Source organism: Podarcis liolepis (assembly GCF_965112155.1).
Source record: "Podarcis liolepis genome assembly, chromosome: 2".
NCBI lineage: Eukaryota > Metazoa > Chordata > Lepidosauria > Squamata > Lacertidae > Podarcis > Podarcis liolepis.
The window spans coordinates 6,433,062-6,457,399 of NC_139555.1; the positions used below are offsets into that span (position 1 = coordinate 6,433,062).

The window sequence follows — 24,338 nt, forward strand, 5'->3', positions numbered from 1 at the left end:
TCTAGATGCTATACTCCTATTGATGAGGCCCCTGAAGCTACCATAAGGCGTCTGACTTCTCTGGACCATAGCGGCGGGTGCCACCGTGCAGCTGTTCAGGCAGTGCAAGGTCTCTTTAAATCAGAGAGCCCGCACCACCACCAGGACAAGCTGCCACCTGTTGCTTGCTCTGCCCTGACGGAGTCTGGCTGACTCACAATTAGACAATAAATGTGTACCGTATTCTTCTTCGTGGAAAAATAAGACATCCCTTGAAAATAAGACCTAGCGCATCGATGGGTGCAAAAATTAATATAAGACACTGTCTTATTTTGGGGAAAACAGGGTAGTAGCCACTGTGAGAACAGTTCTCTGTGTGTCTCCATTCTCTGCTGGAACAGAATATGGGGTTGGGGTCCATTCCCATTGCAGGTGTGAACTTCACAGCCCAAACTTCCAGTAACAGGCCAAGCAAGGCAGAAGGAGGTGGAGAAAGGGCTTTAGAGGGTGTAATGTGTATGGGTTGCTCGTGCGTAAGTTGCCGCCTCTCCAGGCTTTGTTACCTTGCTAAACCTTTCAGTCTGGGCAGCCCTTCACTTCGTGGCTGCCTCAGTTGCTAGCAGAATCCGTCAGTGGGCATTTCTTAAATCTTTTCCAACATAAAAGTTGTTTGACACCCAGTCTCCTCCTACTCTCTTTGCGGAAGTCTTCTGCGCAGGGTGGGCGTGGGTAGCGGAGGACCCGTGCTCTCCCCGCTGGTGTCCAGTGAAGAGTCCTGGAGCCCTCGTCGATTCCCCCATCTGCCCCCCTTTATCCCTGGTGTTGCGCTGATTTGCTTCCCCATCTGCGGAGCTTCCTCTCTCCCTGCTGGGCCCTTCTCCAGCATCATTTGAGAGCCTTCCCTCCGCCTCTAGCTCCGATCCCTGACAGAGGGGGATGGCAGGAGAGGAGGCTTTGGAGGAGGGGGCAGGGAATTGGAGGCAGATGTAAAACTGGGAGGGCAGGCAAGGAATTGATGATGGAGGGGACAGGGCAAGATAGACTGAAAGGGACTGACACATGGCATAGAGCTTGACAACGGGAGGATCTTCTAATCTGGAGCATATACAGACCACAAGCATTGGACTCTGGCCTGTCTGTGACTCCAGATTCCTTAATGCCCTTTAATCACCCTGTTAAAAAAAAAGTGCAAATTAGGTAGTTTCTCATTAAAATGCATTAATAATCCAATTTCCCCCTCTATTCATAATTTTCAGAACCCTCTCAAACATCAGTTTCCAGGATTCTTCGAGAATAGCCATGAAAGCTAAACTTGTGGAAAACTTTGTCGTGTGAATGGCCCCCAAAGCTGAAGGGCATTTCCATTCAAATGGTGTTTGTGTGCCACGTCATGTGATCAGTTATATGGGGTGGGGCTTACCTGCTCCTCACGTACTTTATTCAAGTTGGCACCCCTGGTAGAACATCTGAGATTGCAGCAGCATGACTGAAGTAGAGTCATGTGCACAGGATTGCATATGCAAGTGAGACCTTCCCTTAAGTGGGAAACCTCATGCTGATTCACCTTTTGCTGAGACGGCCAAATGAACGGCTAGTGTCTCGCCTTAGTTTTGTAACTTTATGCTACCAAGCGCTTAACCACCACCCACAAGGAGCAATGAAAGACGTGCGGCTTCCCTCAAGGAACTCCTCCCACTGGCTTCGCAAACCTAGATTTCAGTTTCCTTTTACACCAAGTACACAATGTTCTTGCTCTGTTAGATAATCAGATAGAAGCAAGAAAAATGGGACAGTGACAAACCACTGGATTTTCTCTTAGCAGAACGATAGAATACAGGGGTCAGCAAACTTTTTCAGCAAGGGGCCGGTCCACTCTCCCTCAGACCTTGTGGGGGGCCGGACTATATATATATATATATATTTTGGGGGGATGAATGAATTCCTATGCCCCACAAATAAGCCAGAGATGCATTTTAAATAAAAGGACACATTCTACTCATGTAAAAACACGCTGATTCCTGGACCATCCATGGGCCGGATTTAGAAGGCGATTGGGCTGGATTCGGCCCCCGGGCCTTAGTTTGCCAACCCATGCAATAGAGGAAAAAACCTAGTAAATGAAATCGAAGGGAATGACCTCTTGCCAAACAGCAAAGCAAACGTTACACAAACATGAGTAAGTGCACATATGCTTATGTACATGAAGTGTACACTAGTTGTGATAAGATTATGGGTCTTCTTCATTTTCTCCCACGTGAGCAACAATGGAGGAGTGGGATTGAATTGACAGCCCCATTTGCAACTTTCACATGTATATTGGCTTTGGAAAACAGGTGGAAAGGTCTATCAATGGTGTCAGGGAACTGCCATCGGAGCCAGAGGGAGAGGGAGGGCTCCAGAGGGATTCCGGAGAGCGTTCCGGGAGGGAGAGAAGCAGCACGTCTTCTGGGGAAGGAAATCAGCATAACACCAGTGGAGAAGGGGGGCAGATGGGGGAATCGGCGAGGTGGCTCCAAGACTCTTTGCCGGGAACCAGTGGGGAGAGCACGGGTCCTCCGATGCCCACACCCTCCCTGTGCAGAAGGCTTCCACGCGGGGAAAGTAGGCGGAGACTAGGCGTCAAAGAGCTTCTTTGCTGGAAGAAGTTCAAGAAACGCTCACTAATGGATTCTGCCAGCGATTGAGACAGCCACGGGCGCGTGGCTGTCCAGACAGAAAGGGTTCATTCAGGCAACCAGCCAAGGGTGGCGTTGATTTACACACAACCCGTGAAGGCTGAAAAACAGAGCCTCCATTTTTCAAGACAGTGTATGTGGAATTCAATGTCATACTGCGCTGAACATTGTGTCAGCGCAAACATTGCAGTTTGACAGATGGAATTATCCCCCTTTCCTCCCCTCACATTGTTCTGGGGATTCTCCTGACCCCAAAAATTATTTGGGGGGCATCAGAGGGGGCACAGGGAGGGAAGAGTGGTGGAAGCCATTCTATATCTTTGAGTACTAAATATGAAGTTTTGTCACTTTCTAAGAAGCCTTATCTGTCTCTGGGCAACTTGAAGCCCTAGGTTTGATGAGAGAGAGAAGAAAGGCTTCTTAGCCAGCTTAATTGCTGGGATGCAGAACATTGTGTAGCTTTTTGCAGTGCCTTTGAGCTATGGAAACACTAAACTAAACTAAACTAAACTAAACTAAACTAAACTAAACTAAACTAAACTAAACTAAACTAAACTAAACTAAACTAAACTAAACACTAAACTAGATGGCCTTTTGTACTTTGAAGGTCATCTATTGCATTTAGCTGCACATAGGATAGGTGTTAGGGATGTGCTGTGGGTTAAACCACTGAGCCCTGGGCTTGCTGATCGGTAGGTTGGCGGTTCGAATCCCCATGACAGGGTTGAGCACCTGTTGCTCGGTCCCAGCTCCTGCCAACCTAGCAGTTCGAAAGCACATTAAAGTGCAAGTAGATAAATAGGTATCGCTCCCGAGGGAAGGTAAATGGCGTTTCCGTGTGCTGCTCTGGTTTCTCCAGAAGCGGTTTAGTCATGCTGGCCACATGACCTGGAAAAACTGTCTGTGGACAAACATTGGCTCCCTCAGCCAATAAAGTGAGATGAGCACCGCAACCCTAGAGTCGTTCACGACTGGACTTAACTGCCAGGGGTCCTTTACCTTTACCTTTTAGGACAGGTGTTACCAGGTTAACTGATTTATTTACAGCATTTACAGGGCTCTTAATGAAGGCTGTTAATGAAGGCCTCTCTAATTGAGAAGGGGGAGGGAGGCTGAAGGCTGAGTTGTCCTTAAGTGAACTCACAAGGTCTGAATTACAGTTTTCTTAGGAAACAAGGAAGAAAAGGAGGGGCTGGGGGCAAGAATGGGAATATACTAAGGAGTTCTCTCTCTCTCTCTCTCTCTCTCTCTCTCTCTCTCTCGTTTGCAGAAGTAACATGTTACTTTCCATGTCCTCCTTGTAGATCTGCATTTGTATACTACCAATTCTTCCACTGGTTGGTACAAAACATCCAAATCAAGGTTGAGCCTTAATAATCATAATAAAATCTGGAGTTGTCTGGAGTTACCTCCAGTGATGCAAGAGACACATTATCTCTAAGTTGATTCATTGGCTTCTTTTGATATAGGGTTCTTGCTGACTTAACACCTTCCGTGTTCTCTAAGGCCTGGGAAATGAGTGTTGCTGTTTGTTTGGTTTTTTTAAAAATTAGTGAATCACTTACATGTTCTTGGTTGTTGCTGGGTTTTTTGCATCTGTAGTTGGGTGTGACAGCATTGTCACTGGGACAATGCCATTCACATGTTAGGGGAAAAAATAGGATGGTGTCCTATGAAAATAATGGTAAATGTATTTGTATTAAGGAAACAGGGGCTCCCTCAGTCCTCCTCATATACACAAGAGCTGCATTTGCATAACTAAGGGCTCGACCATATTTCTGCTTGTCCTGCACCACAAAATCATGGGCCTGAGTGGTTTTCCAGAAGTGTGGCTGAGCCCTCAGTGTACCTTTACCAAAGGTGTCATGGGTTTTGAAGACACTCAAACTCAGGACGAAAGGGAGAAACGTGCTAAGAGGAAGGCACGCTTGGCAAATCCACACCATGATCAACTCCTGCCTGGAAACAATTGTCCCCACTGTGGAAGGACGTGTGGATCCAGAATTGGCCTCCACAGTCACTTACGGACTCATTGTTAAAACCATGTTTATGGAAGACAATCTTACTTGGCTACGAGGGATCGCCAAAGAAAGAAGAAAATCCATGGGAAACCTCTGCTGCCAATATTAGCTGAGGGTCTTTCACATGTTCACTGGAGCCTGTGGATAGGGCTGTCAGTCTAGAAACCCATTATACAGACATTAAAACTCACTGTAAACATCCATAATTAAAATACACAATAAAACTATCTCATTAAAATATCAAAATATCAGTATCCATAATTAATGCCCACAATAAAACAATCCAATTAAAACAAGATGGCTTTTAAAACAGGAGACTCAGCTTGAGTTCAGGTAGCTAAATATAGCTGCAGTCCTAAGGTCAGGGAGGGGAATTTGGAGTTGGTTCAACCATTGCATTCTGTGCCCTGCTGGTCTTGAACTGCCAGGGCAGAAATGAAGGTAGAGGAAAGCTCTGTGTGCTTTTGCCCATTTCCTGAAGTCAAATTTTAAAACATTTTATAAATATATATATATTCTCCACCCATTGGGAATGGAGGAAAAGATGCCCCCATTACTTCCCCATTTGGAGAGGCTCAATGGATGTCAGGATGCTGTCCTGGTTGCCCAGGAAAGTATAAAGACAAGGAAAAATTTATTACCGTCCTTTTTTATTTCAATCTTTACAGAGAGAGGCATAGAACCCAGCCTCTTCCATAAACACCCAGGTCCAGAGTGAATCTCCACCTCCTGTCTCTCCCACTTCCTCATTTGTCATTCTCACCGTCTCCTCTACGGGTGCTGCTACGTCCCCTCTGTCTTTGAGCTCTTTGTTCTCCTACTTTTAAGGCTCGCCAGATTCTGGGAGATGGAGGGTCTGGAATGCTTTCTAATGAGAATGTGTTAGCTAGGTGTTGTCCTGGCTCTCCCATGATTTCCCATCTTCCCCCCTCATCTGCCTCTGAGCTGCTACCTCCCTCAAACCCCTGTTGTAAATTTATACTATCTTCTTCTTCCTCCTCCCTGGAATGGTCAGGATGGGGAGGCTGCCTCCACCATTCCTCCTCTTCCCAGTAACTTCATATCCTTCACTAAAGGGGAATATGAACACTTGGTTTATATAGTCAATGAAGTCTTCATAGGGTTGCATTGAAAGACCTCACTTTTAATATTTTAATACACCCTGTGGAATATTCATCCAGAAAAACTTGGAAATATGAACTTCTAAATACAGTAAGCCTGCAATGTATGTGGAGGTTCCATTCTGGGGGTCACACCTAAAGTCAAAACTGCATATAGTCAAAACACATAGGGTTCAATGGTGGGTGGTATTGCTGAAGACTTTTTGCCTGGATGCCTGCCTCCCCTTCCCACTGCCTGTTTGTATGAGAGTAAAAGTCCAAAATATAATAATTGGACAAAGGTAGTTTCCAGAAACACAAAGAAGGTGCAAATCTTATACAGTGGTACCTCAGGTTACAGATGCTTCAGGTTATAGACGCTTCAGGTTACAGACTCCACTAACCCAAAAATAGTACTTTGCTTCAGGATGAGAACAGAAATTGTGCGGCGGTGGTGCAGTGGCAGCAGGAGGCCCCATTAGCTAAAGTGGTACCACAGGTTAAGAACAGTTTCAGGTTAAGAACGAATTAGGTTCTTAACTCGAGGTACCACTGTACACACATTTTGGGAATGGGAATGCCCCCAAATAAATAATCTGTTGGAAATTTAAGTGGAAGATATTATTGGATACAGGATACCAAAAGGACTACTCCCAGTGTCCTTCCTTCCTTCCTTCCTTCCTTCCTTCCTTCCTTCCTTCCTTCCTTCCTTCCTTTTGACTACAGTATACTTGGTGATGTGAGATAACTTGGAAAGATTTTCTCACTTATTAAGAGCTGCAGGGACAGACGTTGCCCTGGGATTGGAAAATGCAAATATGTGACGATTATTATGGACAGGTTATGTACAGCCTGGGATGTGGGTGGTCTCCTGATCAAATTAACAAATGTTGTATGGATTAGAGAAGTGAGACAAATGGAAAGTGTGTCAATTTTGTGGCAATATGCTGAAGCACAAGAGGAATGAAGAATTCAGCCATAGACATTTTTACAATCCGAAAGGAAATAGATAATCTACACACACTCATCATAGAAACCGGAGGAAGTCATTCTTAGTCAGGAAATCGGGATTATGTCTGTTGTAATTTCTGATAATTTCGAGAGCCAGTGTGGTGTAGTGGTTAAGAGCGGTAGTCACGTAATCTAGGAAACCGGGTTCGTGTCTCTGCTCCTCCACATGCAGCTGCTGGGTGACCTTGGGCTAGTCACACTTCTTTGAAGTCTCTCAGCCCCACTCACCTCACAGAGTGTTTGTTGTGGGGGAGGAAGGGAAAGGAGAATGTTAGCCGCTTTGAGACTCCTGAAGGGGAGTGAAAGGCGGGATATCAAATCCAAACTCTTCTTCTTCTTCTTCTTCTTGATTCATCACCATCATTTCCACAATCAATTTATTGTGTATTTTCAAAAGCGCTTAAGTATTGATGTGGTACAAAAAAATCGAGGGGGAATTCTGATTTCTCTGTGCAGGCTCGCAATCTAAAAAGAAAGGCATGGGACCCAATGAGAAGAGGGCAGGACAAAATGAGGAAAACTCTGCAATAGCTTGGAGAAAGAGAGAGGAAAAGAAAGGGAAACCGTTAAAAATATAGACTTTCCCTCAATGTACTGGCGGAGTTAGCTGCATGGGTGCCCAGAGCAATGGCCGTGCTGTGCATGGGAGGGGGGGTGATCCGCTGCGCGGGGGGGCTGGGCAAGCCTCCCGCAATGTGCCTTTTTGTCGCCCCCCTCAGAGACGACACCCTGGGTGGGTCGCCCCCACTGCCCCCTTCCTACGCCCCTGCCTCAATGCTAACCCAACCATAGTAGACCTATGGGAATTAAAAGCCTTGAGTTAGGAATTTTATATATTCATTTTACGAAATATAAATACTTCTTGATTGTAATAAAACATCTGAGCAGGATTAACATGGGATAACCCCCCCAATAACCTTTTTTTTAATAAAAAAATGACACTTTATTAGCCCTCTATTGCACAAGGATGCTATCTTAGAGCACCGAAAGGAATCAAACAACATATAATTGCTTACATGGTTTAGTAATAGGATTGATTGCATGTAGACTGTGTTTGTTATTGCTTGCTTGAAATATACTGTATTGCTGAACAAAGTGGGTAGTATTTGACTAGCTTTTACACAGAGTGGACACACTGAAATTAGTGAACATGATCAAGTTTTGTCTATTCATTTCAGTGGGTCTTCTCTGAGTAACACTTAGTTGACTACCACTCAGATTTCTACACCTCCCCCCAAAAACCAACAACAATGTACACACCTTATCTACCTAACACGAAGATGCTCCTGTATGCCCAGATGCAGAATATTATGTATGTTTAACACAAATTGGAGAGGTGTTTCAACTCCTTTTAGTGCTCCAAATACTCTCCTGTTCTTGGAAATGTGACATTTATTTTCCCAGGCAGAGCGCCCATTATATGCCAGGTTCCATAGAGCTCCTATGCAGATGGAAAGGGGACCTCCAGAGGCATTGCCCACGATACTGAAGTACACAAGAAGGAATGCAAATGAAGGTATTATATGTGCACCTGCAAGAAATGGATGGGTGTATTAATCATCAAGGATAGAGAAGAAGCACTGACCTGTTTATTCATGTACAAACAAGGCTTCAAAGAGTCTGATTGGTTCAATAGAAAATAATGCCAAGAAACTCTTTCTTTCTTTTTAAAAGGGCAATATTTAAAAATGGTTATTTTCTTAAATCTACATTATTATTATTATTAGTGGGAGTGGAGTTATAGCAAAAATGCTATTTGGTGAATTCAATCATTATTACCTAAGAAATAATGTCTGGCAAAGTCACAGCAGATTTTAATTTGTATATTTAATGGAGATTAGCAAAAAGGGAAAAGAAGATGAAGACATGGCTCATGTCTTCGAAAAACGATAACTCAGCTCGTTACAGCTTAGCTCCTGCGTGATGAATGCATTTCATAATAATAAAAAAAGTACATTTCACAATGACTTTCTTCACAATGTTGCCTTTGCTTCATAAGCAGCTAGGTGACTGCTAGGTCCCATTTTCAGGTGGCCTGAATAGCAATTTCTTTAAGCTCAAAGTTTACCATCCAATCTGTTTCACAATTGTTTGCCCATCTCTCCATCAATGACCCATCCAATCTTTCTAATCTACCTTCACACTTTTGACTGCTTCTCTTTTTTCTCTCTGTGACACATATACATTCATTTATATGTATCTTTTAAAAACTTTTAAAAAAAATTGTTTGCTTGGTTTTCCCCACAATCAAGTGGCATATAAATTTTATGAAACAAGCTAACTCAGATTCTAAAGCCTAGAAGTTGGCTGAGCACAGTATGTATCTTATGGGATTCCTACATGTGATCTAGAAAGAGACAGAGACAGATAGAGAGAAGTAGAAACAGTTTTGTTCTTATTGCATGGAAGTTCATGCTGCAATTAATCAGTCAATCTCGAAGGTCCTGCAGAACAGCTGATCCTTTCCCTTATGCTGTTTTAGCCCATCCGTTCTTCTTGAGCTTTGCCATCCACAGTCTGCCATCTCCACCAAAGCAGAGGGTTGCATGCCTCAGTCGCCTCTTTCTTTCCTTATGCCCACCATCCAAAGTAAAAAGAGAAGTGTCCTCCATGGATGTCCATCATTTGTTCATCAGCATGTGATCTCTATTCTCTTTTAGCTGGTGTTGCCCGTCTTAAGATTCATTCAGTGTTGTTGCTAGCTTCTTGGAGTAAAGGAACTGCTGCTGTCCCAAGGATTTTTAGGGATGCCCATGCGAGAAGAGCCCAGACAGATCTGCTCTGACAAAGCATTTTGTTTACCAAGGTGATGAAGATCCTCCGTGAACTTCAAGTTGAGAAACTGCTCTTAGGGAGCCAAAGGCAATTTTCCACATAGAGGCAGATTTAGGGTGTAATTGCGGGCGTGCTTTTGGGGATTGTGAAAGGCGTGCTAATGCTTTGCATGCTGCAAAGCGGCTGCCTGCCATGGAGCTTTGCAATTAGAAATGCAGATGAAGATACTGATAGATAGGACCTCCATTGAGAATTAAGAGTGATGCACTGTGTCAATTAAAGAGCCTACTCCCCAGACAAAATAATCAAGCTTAAAGTATCTTAGTCACTGCAAAGACATTGTGCCATCATTGGTCATCATCATCGTCTTCTCTTCCTTTGGCAGTGAAGGGGTGTGCTAATGGGTAGGGTCAGTGTTTGGAAAATTGAAGATGAAGATCTGTCAACCACACCAAGTTCATGAGCACAATACAATGATATCCTTCTTCCCGCCCATGCAAACTCAAGCCCAGCTCCTCCCTAAAGCAGATATAAGGGAGGCTCTTTCCAACTCCGGATCCAGAGGGATTTGCTTCCCTTGGGCTCTGCACATCTCTTCATCTCCCTTTTTTGCATTGCAACCTCTGGGCTTGATCATTTTCTCTGCTCCTCGTTCAACTCTGTCACAGTGATGTCTGTCAAAACCAGCAAAGTGAGCCGCAGAGGCTACAGCTCAACTTCTGTTATCGGCGGTGGTGGAGGAGGAGGAAGTAGAATTGGCTATTCTTCATCATGCCAGGGATATGGTGGAGGCATAAGAGGCCAATATGGCAGCAGGAGCCTCCATAACTATGGCAGTAGAGGAACAAGAATTTCCTATGGACGAGGCTATGGCTATGGCAGTGGAATGGGTGGCGGCTATGGTGGTGGGATCTGTGGTGGAGGAATAGGCGGTGGTTATGGTGGCGGAGGAATGGGCGGCGGCTATGGTGGTGGAGGAATGGGTGGTGGTTATGGTGGTGGAGGAATGGGCGGTGGTTATGGTGGCGGAGGAATGGGTGGCGGAGGAATGGGCGGTGGTTATGGTGGCGGAGGAATGGGCGGTGGTCCTTTCGGTGGTGGTTATGGTGGCGGAGGAATGGGCGGTGGTCCTTTCGGTGGGGGAATTGGCCCTGGTGTTAGTGGTGGAGGCATTGGCAGTGTCCAAATAGACCCAAGCCTTCTGAGACCAGTTCGTGTAGATATTGACCCCCAGATCCAGCAAGTGAAAAATCAGGAGAAAGAGCAAATCAAGAGTCTCAACAATCAATTTGCTAGCTTCATTGACAAGGTAAGCTGCCAGAAAAGGAAGTGATGCAGTTTGACTGATTTCACATAATGCGTGTTGTCTGGGAAAATGCAGTTAATTTTTGCTATGAACAGTTGAGTAACGTCTGAAAATATGAAAGCTTGAATTTTGAGGTTTACATTATGGATTAGATGGGATTTAATTGCCACGGAATATTTTACTTAAACCTGAAATTATGAGTTCTTTGCTTTATTCATTTATACCAGCATTTATATCCTACCCTTCTACATGCATATGTATCACTCTGGGCAGTGATACTTACGGTGTATATCACAATATCTGTAACAGCCTCCTGGTTAACTGTTTACAAGCCATTAATGTCAGTTAAGGCCATTTGCAATGGCAGATGATCAGGGTGTTGAATTTGTTTGTGGCATGAAACAGAGGGAAGAACATTTGCTCTGTTCCTCCCACCCACCCAATATTAAGAAAATTAAGCAGAAGCAGATGTCTGGAGTCTCTGCATTAACCAGCAGATTCACCAAGAGACTCCAGGATAGCAATAGTATGTTGCTACTTTTTTATTGGTGTTGGCTAAGACACAAGTGATATTTATTGGGAGAAATGTGTGTGTTACAGGTACATGGATGTATATGGTTTCACAAGACATATGAAATGGAAAAAGTTTAACTAAGTGTTAAGAGTTGTTCAAAGCCCAAGGAAGTGTGCAGAATTGGCCCAATGGGGTGCATTGAGGCTTGTCACACAGGACAACATGCCATTTAAAATTGACGTTGCCTGAAACTTGGCTTCAAGCAAAATTCAAAGGGATTTCGGGAAGCTCCTCTGCTGAAACATTGGCTTGTATCCAGTGATATTCCTGCTCAGAGTAGATCCATTTAAGTCAATGGATATGACTAACTTAGGTCCATTAAATTCAATGGATCCATTTTGAGTAGGACTAGCACTGGATATAACCCAAAGCAAGGATTCGAAGGAAGCAAAAAATCTTTTGGTGTGACTAGCAAAACTTCTCAGCTGTGAGTTGCATGGCTGTTAAAAAGTAGCTTTTTCGTATTCGTCAGGGGAACCTGGTGCCCTTCTGATGATGTTAGACTTCATCTCCTATCAGCCCCAGCTAGCATGGCTAGTGGTGGGAGTTGCAGTCCATCAACTTCAGTCCTAATATATGTCATATGAAGCTGCTGCTGACTCAGACCACTGGTCTATCTGGCCTAGTGTTGTCTATTTTGATTGGCAGAGGCTCTCCAGGGTCTCAAGTAGGGGTCTCCCCAGTCCTCCTACCTGATATACATTAATTACAGATGGCAACCTTTGACTGTCTTACACGCAATGTCATTTCCCCAGCATTGATCAGGGGTGAGTTTCCCCACTGCTTCTGGATTGAATGAAGAGGGTAGTATACTACATCTTCACTATGACTCAGGAATGACCCTTCACATGACCCTACACAAGGCAACACTGCCTGTAACTCTTCTATCCCTTTGGTGCAGCTACCCACCTACCTAGTCATCCTGGGGCTGATAGCCAGGGCTATGGTGGCCCGTTATTTGTGTAGTCAGAATAGGATTTATCTGGGGTGGGCTTAAGATCCACCTTTGAGCACATCTTTTCCATCTGCTCCTCACTGTCATGTCTCTTTTTTGGTGTGCTTCTCTTGTGGCTGATTTGCTTTCTGACCAGTTTAAGGGTGGGTATGGTGGACATAAGTGTAGAATATTTGGTGAGCACCTTGGGGTGAAGGAACATAGGAAACTGCCTTGCATTGAGTCAGACCATTGATCCATCATATTCAGTATTGTCCACATTGACTGGTTGAGACTCTCTAGGTATTCAGACAGGAGTCTCACCTAATCTTACCTGGAGATGGCAGGGATCTTTTGCATGCAAAGCAGATGCTCTATACTGAGCTATCACTTCTTGAAAGTTTAAGATGATGTGGGAGGATGTAGAACTCAGTCTAGGTGGTCCTTTTCCTGGTGAATGCAGACCAGAGAGCAAGTATGGACTCCCCAGGCTGTCTTTAGGACATTGTGGCTGTGGCAAGAGCTGATCCACTCTGGTGGGTCCAGATAGAGGCAACTGCAGTTTACAGTGCCAACACTGGTTTATTGTTGCACGACTACAGACCATAAAAATGGCCCTTCATCCCAGTTTCTTATGTTGTCACTTGGGGAGCAGGCACTGATCTGTAGTCCTACTATGAGAACCACAAAGCACAGTTCTAAGGAAATGGGAAGGTTCCGCATACCCCCAGAAACTGAAAATTGCGAGTGTTTTCAATTCTGCAATTATTAATTTGGAGTAACAACAAACAGGAGAAGCAGAGTGTAGTTTGGGACTCAGCCATGTGAATCCAGTAACTTGTGAAAGAATGGACTTTGCTGTTAGCACCCATCTCCAATATGCTATGATGCTGAACCTCTTCAATGTCTTATACATCTTCCATTTCTTGGGTTTCAGGTCCGGTTCCTAGAGCAACAAAACAAGGTTCTGCAAACCAAATGGCAGATCTTACAGCAGCAAACCCAGGGCCGAGGCCCACAGCAGAACCTGGATAGTGAGTTCCAGCAATTCATCAATGGCCTGAGAAGCCAAATTGAACGAATCCGCATGCAGAAGTCACAGCTGGCATCAGAACTTCAGAACATGCAGCACCTTGTAGAAGACTACAAGAACAAGTAAGGAACAACCAAAAATGAAAGGTGCTTCGTCACCACTATTTGTGCTTCAGGGGGAGATCTGCCATTAATCATTAAGTGACTTTGGTTCAGAATAATGAAATTGTCCTCAGCTCCAGGGCATTCCAAATGAGTGCAGGTTGCACTCTGCACTACAACCTTCTGCAGTACAACAGAAGGTTGGAAACACTAATCTGAGTAGCTGTGTGTGTGTGTGTGTGTGTGTGTGTGTGTGTGTGTGTGTTTCTCTGGGGGATTTGCAATGTTCAGCTTCTGTGGTTTATTTTAATACCTTGGCATCTTATACACTTGCAGTAGTCTATCTCAGTGAGCTCATTGTTACCTCTTTTTCTGGTTTAAACAGGTATGAAGAAGAGATCAGCAGGCGCACATCTGCTGAGAATGAATTTGTGGTGCTGAAAAAGGTGAGAAGTGGCGCTTGGCAGCATACTGTAAATAGAGAAGGCACCGGGGTGGGATAGAATTGAATCAGGCATCAGAATGTTTTCAAGCCATTGCATAGAAATGTTGTTTTCTCCCATATGTCAGGGGGAAGTCAAGGCTACAAGTACAGCGGAACCTCGGGTTGCGAACGTGATCCGTGTGGGAGGCACATTCACAACCCGCAGCATTCTCAACCCGCAGAGCCGCATCTGCACACGTGCGTGATGTAATCTGGCGTTTCTGCACATGCACAAATCATGATTTAGTGCTTCTGCACATGTGCAAGCGCTGAAACCCAGAAGTAACCCGTTCCGGTACTTGCGGGTTTCCGTGCGTCCGTAACCTGAAAATGCGTAACCCGAAGTGTCTGTAACCAGAGGTACCACTGTATAGGCCTTCTCCCTGACATGTTAGCACAAGTTGGCAAACGCGCTTCCCCCTTCCCCATTTTATCCTCACAGTATCCCTGTGAGGTGGGTTAGACTGAGAATCTGTGACTGGTCCAAGGTCACCCAGCAAGCTTCATGGTTGAGTGTGGATCGGAAACCTTTTCTCCCAGGTCCTGATCTGACACTTTAACCACTGCACCACCGCTGGTTCTCTTGAGCCTGCAAACATGTTTAATGGCCTTTTGGAGAACAGCTGAACCCCACAAGACACCTATCACTCATCTTTAGCTCTCACTGGAGAGCTCATAGTAGCAAATTATCCTGGATCTATAGCAGTTCAAAAGGGCAGTCATAGAAATTGCAGGGGCACACTGCAAAACATGGCAGCATAGATTAAACTGCTGCTTCCTATGCATCCAGAGTAATTTGTTTAAAAATCCATTGTTTCATTAATAAATTGAGAGGAACTGTTGGATTAAGCCTGCTTGGCAGCCCTACCCTCTGACCCAGAAGCCCTTTCCCCCTGCAGCCAGATGTGTGGGGAATTCCTGGGGTTTCTTGGTGAAGAGGGAAAGAAATCTGTGCATGCTAGGAACATCCTGCCTTTAATTATGTCTTCATATGGGAAGCAGAGTCCCTGTTGAGTCATCGCAGCTAAACATCCCAACAGGAATGGAGAATAAAATGTTATCTATGTGGACATGCCTAAACTCTTGTATGTGGTGCCTCAGTCAGTGATAACACTCTGTGAAGCTTTAAAGTTTGCATTCCCCATAATCTATCTTCTAGGATGTGGATTGTGCCTACATGACCAAGACTGACTTGGAAGCCAAAGTGGGTGCTCTAGCTGAGCAGATCCAATTCCTTAGACGTATCTTCCAACAGGTAAGGAATCTATCCATTCCATCTGCTCGCTAAGAATACTCTCTCTTCTACCATCACCCATTGAACCCACATTCAAAGGAACTGAATTCCCTCGCCTTAAAACAGATGAAGGCATACATGGGAATGTTACTTACCACTCCACATAGTTTTGAGGGAGGGATGCAAGGAACCAGAGGAAAGTATGTGATAGTCACAGAGGACTAAAGGACTAAGATGGATAGCCCCTGAAGCCTCACTCCATCATGGTGATTCTGTACTTCCCTTGACTGTGCCACCACAATTAAACTGGGATGGAGATATCTGTGTTCACCTTAGATTGGATTGCTCTATGCCCTGCACCTGAAACAAAAAGCTTAATCAGTGTAACAGCATGGCAAGTTTCCGGTCCCCCCCCCTTTTCCTCTCTGAGATCTAGAAACTTGCATTCTTTTTTAAAAAGTGAAAGCTATGAAAAAGCACGAAAGCAATTACAACTCAGACACATCAAAATCATGCTTGTGGAGACATAATTATTAGTTCAAACATAATTGATATTAATTAGTTATTTTTTTTCATGAGTGGTGAATCAGGGGAGAAATGGCAGGAATGAGGCAGACATACTGATTGATGGCTTTTTGGTCCTTTAACAGGAACTGTCTCAGGTCCAGATGGGTGGTCATGACACCTCTGTGGTGGTGAGTATGGATAACAGCAGCCACTTCAACTTGGAAGGCATCATTGATGAAGTACGAAATCAATATGAAGAGATTGCCAGGAGCAGCAGAGCTGAGGCTGAAAGTTGGTACCATAGCCAGGTAAGGAATCAAGCACAGAGGAAACCTGACATGCCTTGTGGTTTCCTGGGTTTTCTTTCTATTGCAAGGGACCTGAGGGCAGATCACTTTCTCCATGGGACCCCTGTGAAGGAAGGAAAGTCGCTGCAAATCTCGAACCGAGAATTCTTAGCTCCTTAGCCAGACTAGAATATTATTTGGAGGTGGGGGAAGCCATGACATTTAAAATGGCAGCCACAATTCCTAGTCCTTTGGTGAAGCCATGATAGTCAAACTGGTGTAATGATATCAACATAGGCTTGTAGCATAGTGAGAAGTTCTCTGTAGTTTGCTGCTTCCATCATGAGCCAGGGATGGATTTAGGGCTGTGTGAGTGGTGTGCCTGCGCTGAGTGCTGAGATGAAGGGGTGTTGGGCTTTAGGAAGGAGTCACGAGGCTCTGACAGGGTCATAGAGTTCATCTAGTTAGCACCTTCATGATTTTGGGAAGGAGGTAGGAGGACCCTTTCCAAATCTACCCCTGCATGACCCCTGTGCTTGGGCTAATGTGTTGTGGTTAGAGGGACCTTTGGATGGGCACCTTCTTACCTGGCCTTGAAAAGGAACTGCAAAGACTGAAGGGGGCACCAAATATTGGCCTCGCACAGGGCACCATAGTACCTAGATCTGCCCCTGCATGACCCCTGTGCTTGAAGCTAATGTGTCGTGGCAGAGGGACCTTTGGATGGTATCCATGATTAGAACATTGCTGGAGGAACTTTTGCTTTGTTTCTTAAACACAACACTGTTTCTGCCCAACAGTATGAAGCTCTGCAAAACACAGCTGGAAGACATGGGGACAGCCTGACTAACACCAGACATGAGATTCAAGAGCTGACTAGGAACATTCAGAGACTGCGTGGCGAGATTGACCGTGTCAAGAAGCAGGTATGGCACTTAAACATTCCATTTGGGCAAAGGCTGAAAAGGGTCTTCTTTTTCAGGAGGTCCACATCACACCACATGGGTGTAAAGTTGATCTTAGCTATCAGATGGGCTTTAGCTCAGTGATAGCTTGTGGAAGCTCCTAGTCCAATCCTTGATAATGCCAGGTCTAAGTATTACATAATAATAATAATAATAATAATAATAATAATAATAATAATAATAATAATAAAAATAAATTTTATTTATATCCCGCCCTCCCCAGCCGAAGCCGGGCTCAGGGCGGCTAACAACACTAAAATAGTGCAACATTATAAAACATCATAAGAATTAATTAAAATCAAAATTGATGGCAACCATAAACTAAAGTATTGTAAAGATTGCCAAAGGAGGGAGTCAGGCTGTGCCCTAGCCAAAGGCCTGGTGGAACAGCTCTGTCTTGCAGGCCCTGCGGAAAGATGTCAAGTCCCGCAGGGCCCTAGTCTCTTGTGACAGAGCGTTCCACCAGGTTGGAGCCGCAGCCGAAAAAGCCCTGGCTCTAGTTCAGTGTTTCCCAACCACTGTTCCGCGGCACACTAGTGTGCCGCGAGATGTTGCCTGGTGTGCCGCGAGATGTTGCCTGGAGGGAGGCGGGCGAGTCGGGCGGCGAGAGGCGGGGCGGCGACGGCGAGGAGAGGCCACCCAGCGCGGGGCTCTCGCCGTCTGCCTGCCTGGCTGGCTGCGAGCTCGGCGGGCAGCGCCTCCGTCTGCAGCGCCCGCCTCGCGGCTCTCATTCCCTGCCCCTGCCAAAGCTCACCCAGCCAAGCCGCGCTCTCCTTCCTGCCTCGCTTTGCTGCCTCCTCCCCCCCCACCCCCAAAGCTTGGAGGTTCCCCGGCAAGGGGGAGGGGAAAAAATTGAAACTTACACTTTCGTGCGTCCCTCCCGGCGTGACGCTGCACGCTGACGTCACGGGGCTGTAATGGTGGTGTGCCTCGAGATTTTTTTCATCAAACAAGTGTGCCTTTGCCCAAAAAAGGTTGGGAAACACTGCTCTAGTTGAGGCCAGCCTAACCTCTCTGTGGCCTGGGACCTTCAAGATGTTTTTATTTGAGGACCGTAAGTTCCTCTGTGGGGCATACCAGGAGAGGCGGTCCCGTAGATACGAGGGTCCTAGGCCGTGTAGGGCTTTGAAGGTTAAAACCAGCACCTTAAACCTGATCCTGTACTCCACCGGGAGCCAGTGCAGCTGGTATAGCACCGGATGAATGTGATCCCGCAGCGAAGACCCCGTAAGGAGTCTTGCTGCGGCATTCTGCACCCGCTGGAGTTTCTGGGTCAGTCTCAAGGGCAGCCCCACGTAGAGCGAGTTACAATAATCCAGTCTGGAGGTGACCGTCGCGTGGATCACAGTGGCTAGGTCAGGGCGAGAGAGGTAAGGAGCCAACTGCTTAGCTTGGCGGAGATGAAAAAATGCCGCCTTTGTTATAGCTGCAATCTGCGCCTCCATTGCAATCTGCGCCTACATTGTTGTCTTAGACCTTGGAAGAGACCAAATTGATGGTACTCTGACTCAGCAACTTCATACATTTATCTCTGGAAGATGCCCGATGCCCATTATTCTCTTTCGGAATTGCCCCTCCAATCTCTCAACACTCTGCAATCTATTAAGGATGGCGGTGGCTTTGTTCAACTGTTGCATCAGATCAGGCAAGCACACAATGCAAATTGCATTGCCTGTATGTAAATTCAGGCGTGACAGTGATTGAAGTTACATTTCCCTGGTTCAAGGGACATCGTGTTGCAATTTGAACATGGGAGGTTTTTAGGGTGGAAACGTTTTGGCTTTAAACCAAATACTGGGGAGCTGCAGTCAGTCAATTTGGACCAGCCTGGCACCCTTGAGATATTCTGGACTACAATTCCCATAAACCCCAGCCAGCATAGCTAATGGTTGTGGATAATGAGAACTGTAGTCTAAACCATGTTAGGGAAGGCTTGCTTAAACAATACTGACCTAGATGATCAAATGATCTGAGTTTGTATAAGGGAGTTTCCTATGTTTCTCAGCTTTTAACATCTGAGCAAGAAGGGATGCTGACTCATCACTTAGTGGATTGTGCAGGCAGCAGTAGTCGTTCTGTTCTGAGTCTTGTCTCTTGCCTAAAAGGAATCTGGCAGAAATTCTGCTCCACTGCACCCGTACACATGCCTTGGAGAGGAAGAGTTCCTTTCTGGGGAGGACCTTGGCTTACAACTGTTGCTCAGCAATGGACTCATGATACTCTAATTCAAGATGCATGGATGCTGGCAATGAGGGATCAGCCAATTCATCTTGGCTACATGGAGGCCACATGGAATAGCCTCTGTGTGGTGCCCTCTCCAAGCTGCTGCCTTAATGTGCAGTATAATGTCAGAAGTGTTGCTCCATATTCTGCAGAGAGTTCTCAGTCTCTCACACAACAACTGTTGCTAGAAGCTGCCACTCTTCTGTGGAAATGTGCTAAGGTGCCAAGTGTCAGCTGAGATACCTTAGTACGGGAAGACTGGAAAAAGCACCTGGAGGTAGACTTACCAAAAACCCCAAAATATTGCTTAATTTTCTCCATTAAATAATGACATCTAACATACCAATAAGTAGAAAAGACATGTGTTGGGAGAGCTGAACTTGATCCCAGGCTTACCTGGACTCAGCCTCTGAACCTCTTTGGAACATCAGGATTCAGACTTGAAAGAGATGGCTCAGATCAGGCAAAGTGTTGGTCCCCACCACTGCTGAGCACTCACAAGAAGTCTCTCCTTCAGATGTCATTAGACTCCAACTCTCATCAGTTTCATTCAGCATGGCCAATGGCCAGTCCAGCAACATCTGGTGGGCAACAGGTTGGGAAAGGATGCTCATGGTATCTTGAATACATCTTTCAGGGCAACCACGAAGGCTCCTATGCAGTTTTGAGCCTCAGCATCTTTCTTTTTCTAAGATCATGAACATGGCCATATCCCTTGGCACTATGGGTCCAGGCTGGCCTATAAATCCCATTCTTTGACCTGGAAACAATTATCCCTGATGGGTGCTCAGATCAGGGATCGATCAGTCTGTTCCCAGCCTTTGTTCCTAAATTCAGGGTTTCAGGTGATAGACAGGAATAATGAGACAGATATTCAGAGATTGGACTGAACAGCTGTCAGAAAAACATGGGCTTCTGATGCAATCCCTGCCTGGGAGGCTTGTTAAATAGCTGGGTAGGTAAACAAAGCAACAAGGAAGTCTGGGATTCCAAAAAGTCCATCCCAAGGTCTCAGTCGTAGTGGAAATAGAAAAGTTTTTATCTTTCTCTTCTTCTTGTCTTGCAGTGTGCTCAGCTGCAGTCAGCCATTGCTGAAGCCGAGGAGCGCGGCGAGTTGGCTCTCCGGGATGCTAGGCAGAAACTGGAAGAATTGGAATGTGCCCTGACAAAGGACAAGGAAGAGTTGGCTCGCCTATTGAAAGAGTACCAAGAGCTGCTGAACGTCAAGCTTGCTCTGGACATTGAGATTGCCATGTACAGGAAACTGCTGGAAGGAGAAGAGAGCAGGTGAGTGACCACTGCAAACTTCCACAGAGGGATTTTTTTTCCTTTGTAGATTAACTGGACCAAGGGTCTGCAAGCAGCATCTGCCTTGATTTCAAGGTTCAGGGAGGATTCTGCAAATATTTGAACATTCATAGAATGCTTAGTGGCATATTGGACATCCAAATTATGGGGAGCAAATTTGTTATGGCTCCAGAAGGAATGTCCTTGGTGGTTTTATTGTTTGTTTTGTTTTGCTATTTTGTTATGCCTCCTTGGTGTATTGTGTGCTTTTCTTTACTTATTTTGATGATGTTGTGTAGCACTCTGCCTTCTCTGCTTGTTTCTCATTGGTCCGGATTATATGGATTGATTTGCAGGAGGGAATTTGGGGGGCAGGAGTTAGAGGATGGAAGGTCTAGCCTTGTAAAATGGGCATAGGACTACATGGCTTTTTGGGTCACTTGTAAGTTGGGCCTAGTAATTCTATGACTCACAGATGCTAGACAGGACTACTATTATCTGCAGAAACCACTCTGCCTATTAAGTCAGGCTTCCTCAAACTTGGCCCTCCAGATGTTTTTGGCCTACAACTCCCATGATCCTTCGCTAGCAGGACCAGAGGTTAGGGATGATGGGAATTGTAGTCTCAAAACATCCAGAGGGCCGAGGTTGAGGAAGCCTGGATTAAGTGATCATACTTGTAGCGAAAAGAAGGTTTTGTTTCATTTTGTGACCTATTTTTCTTATTCCTAAACAGGCTGTGTGGCCAAGGATCCCAAGTCCATGTCTGTAAGTAGCTTCCATGTTCACCTTCACTGTTTCAAACATGAATTATTTTCAACGTGAAAGTGTATGTACTGAATCTGTGTTTCCTTTGCAGCTGTGAGGAGTTCCCAATATGGCGGCGGCATGGGAGGAATTGGCAGCGGCGGCATGGGAGGAATTGGCGGCGGCATGGGCGGCGGCATGGGCGGTGGCATGGGCGGAATGGGCGGCGGCATGGGCGGAATGGGCGGTGGCGGCATGAGCGGCGGTGGCATTAGCGTTGGTAGCATGGGCGGCGGCATTAGCGGCGGCAGCATTGTAGGGGGAGGAATGGGCGGTGGAAGTTGTGGTTATGGCGGTGGAAGCGGAGGTTATGGCGGTGGAAGCGGAGGTTATGGCGGTGGAAGCGGAGGTTACGGAGGAGGAGGCTCTGGAGGCTCCTGCATAGGCGGTGGCGGATACTCTCAAGGTTCCGGTTCCGGCTCTAGCACGATCATTAGGAGAACCACCACAAGCAGCTCATCCATCAAAGGCGGAAGGCATTAAATGTCCCAGCTGGTCCCTAAAAGGAAAGAAACATCTTCTAGCTTCTTGCGGCATCAGCGCAACACCTTCAACCCCACCCTGGTAATACAGAAAAGAACAAACTGTGTCCTTAAAACACAATGTTGTATCTATTTTGCTCCCCAAGAAAGCACCATTAAGCTTACCACCTTCCATCTTGCTTCTGTCACCTGTTGCTTAGTTGTACAATGGTGGAAGATAGCTGGTAGAGAATGCTAATGAAATATGCTGATGGTGCTGCATTTTAGGATATCAATTAGCAGAGAGTAGCTGGAAGGGGGAAGGGGAGGAGTGTGTTTCTTTCAGAGTATGCTGTACATTTTTTGGCTTTTTATGGTGGCTGCCAGTTCATGGCATTCTGTATTGAAGTGGCCTTTCCTTCTCTTTCTTGAGGCTTCTTCCAGTTGGTTGTTCTCTCCAGGTGTTGTTGTAGTTCCTTGCTTCCCAAAAGACATAATTTGTCCCCACTGTATTTGACTATGTGCTGATGTTGGACCAGCCAACATTGATAATGCTAAGTCACAATTGCTCTTATCTGCCTAGAAAGAGAAAAGAAAATAGAACATTTCCTCCCTTGATTTAATCAATGATCAGGCAGCCTGATCGTGGCTACAGAGCAACAAGGTCCTGTACAACACTGAGTAAACAATCATTTACTATAATTGTGTCATTGGAAAAGCTATCTCATTATCAAAAGTACATTCTTGTGTCAGTTTTGTGAATTACATTGCACCTGTCTTTATTTCCCATGGTTTGCTTCCCATGTTTTTGGGAGGTGGCCATTTTCAATAAACTGCAGTCAAGTTATATGTGGTCTTGATTCTTATTATTTACTTATTGGTACATTTAATTTAATTTAAGGCTAAAACAACTTTGAAGGGATCTTGTACACTGCCAGTTTTCAGCTTGTAGATTTAGGCCACAGCTTGGTGGTCATGGCCTGATCTAAAGTGGGTTGCGAAAACAGCACTGCCACTATACAAACGTATGGCAAGAAGTTAAGAAAGGGGTCTCCAAATGCAGGTTAAAAGGTGGGTTCCTGGCCAGAAAAGGCTGGAGATTGCTGTCATATGGCATCTCTGAAGCTGAATTAGCTTTCAAAAAACTCTTGCAATGAAATCCTGTGCATGTTTACTTAGGAATTAAGGCCCATTAAGTTTCATGGGACAAACCTGAACAAGTGTTTATAGGATTGCAGCTTCAAGTCAATTCCTTTCTCCAGCATTCAGAAATGCGGGTGATGTTTGGGTTACACAGGGATTTAGTCTGGCCAATTAATACTTTTGTTTCTTAAAATTAAGGAATATAATTCATGATTTAAGAACACAATCCAACTAAAAGCTCAGAGTGGCAGAAACAATACTATCAAGCGTTGACCCAAGGATAGCAATCCATGTTCCAGCCTGTCATTGCAGTTTAAACAAGTCTCTGGTTCACAACATGCTTCATTATATTAGTTCACAAGTGTCACAGGTGAGACTAAGAGGTGTTCCTAATGCTGGTTGTGAATATGTCCTGGGGGAGAGCAATCTAAATAAATTAAGCATTCCTTTTCAAAATGAAACAATAGTAGCCACTTAAAGAACTGCTTGCTGCTCACTGGCCCTTAAATGTTTCCTGACAGGAAGAGGCTGGTTTTGGAATAGAGCAGGCATCCCCAACCTTTGGCCCTCCAGATGTTTGGGACTACAATTCCCATCATCCCTGACCAGTGGTCCTGTTAGCTAGGGATCATGGGAATTGTAGGCCAAAAATCTGGAGGGCTGCAGGTTGGGGATGCCTGGAATAGAGGCTTTGGCTTTGCTTTGTCTGTGAAAAAAGGGAGATCTGAAGCCCCTATGAACACCCTTTTACATGCCCTCGCCTTTCAAAATTGACAGCAGGAGGGTGTCACCATGAGCCAGCAGAATCTAGTTGAAAGAGAATCCTGGAAGGAAACCTAGAGTCATTCCTTGAACTATGAAAAATACCATGTGTGCCAAATTCCTCCTTTTGAATAAATTATGCAGGCTGCTACATTTTGCATAAATGTTGCAAAGTATAATTTATTCTAAATTTGCTTTCTGAAGACTCAGAATTTCTTCTGAGATTTTTTTTGGGTAAAGAATAGAGTGGCGGGGGGTAGGCAACAACATGTAGGTGGAGACTCAGAGCCATGGGAAAGGGGCCAAGAACTATGGGGGGCTATGAAGGCTGACCCTCTAATCACTGGAACCTCTTCCCAGCTTCTGGGAGTCTATTCACATAGATTAGATGGCAAACATCTAATGTGAGCACACAGGGAAAGCCTATGTCTGGAAACAGCATCAAAACAGAAGGCAGTCATGGCATCTAAAGTGTGCAGTTCCATTATAATGTTATATTATCCATTAGGAGACATGAAGTGGATGAGAACATATTGGTCTCTTGCAAACAGTGTGAACAGGTCAGTCCAAATGTTTGTTAACAGGACGGCAAATTTATCATCATCACCCCCAGAGTTTCATGGACACCTTGCCAAAGACATCCCAGGTATTTCACCTGCTAATCATTTG

The 24,338-nt window shown here is 45.3% G+C and overlaps 2 protein-coding genes across 4 annotated transcripts in view; both read left to right on the plus strand.

The window, feature by feature from the left end:
• Positions 1-24,338, plus strand: part of ADCY6 (adenylate cyclase 6) — a 934,310-nt gene that overhangs the window by 878,890 nt on the left and 31,082 nt on the right. The gene's annotated exons all lie outside the window — the stretch shown is intronic.
• LOC310697927 (keratin, type II cytoskeletal 7-like) lies at positions 10,110-22,609 on the plus strand. Of its 3 annotated transcripts, none has more exons than XM_083484529.1 (10): positions 10,110-10,870; positions 13,313-13,530; positions 13,895-13,955; positions 15,153-15,248; positions 15,878-16,042; positions 16,822-16,947; positions 20,276-20,496; positions 21,233-21,264; positions 21,356-21,399; positions 21,433-22,609. In XM_083484529.1, exons 1-10 carry the CDS (start codon positions 10,232-10,234, stop codon positions 21,784-21,786), a joined length of 1,956 nt encoding a protein of 651 aa, XP_083340655.1. In that variant the 5' UTR covers positions 10,110-10,231; the 3' UTR covers positions 21,787-22,609. The 3 variants fall into 3 exon arrangements, with proteins under 3 accessions (XP_083340655.1, XP_083340656.1, XP_083340654.1); XM_083484530.1 differs by having other exon boundaries at positions 21,466-22,609; XM_083484528.1 differs by having other exon boundaries at positions 21,356-22,609.

What these genes read in the sequence shown, in the direction of transcription:
- LOC310697927 (XM_083484528.1), top strand. Translation starts at nt 10,232, where the DNA reads ATGTCTGTCAAAACCAGCAAAGTGAGCCGCAGAGGCTACAGCTCAACT. An exon ending in TTAGACGTATCTTCCAACAG is followed by an intron (nt 15,249 to 15,877) that starts GTAAGGAATCTA and finishes GTCCTTTAACAG; the next exon opens with GAACTGTCTCAGGTCCAGAT. An exon ending in AAAGTTGGTACCATAGCCAG is followed by an intron (nt 16,043 to 16,821) that starts GTAAGGAATCAA and finishes TCTGCCCAACAG; the next exon opens with TATGAAGCTCTGCAAAACAC.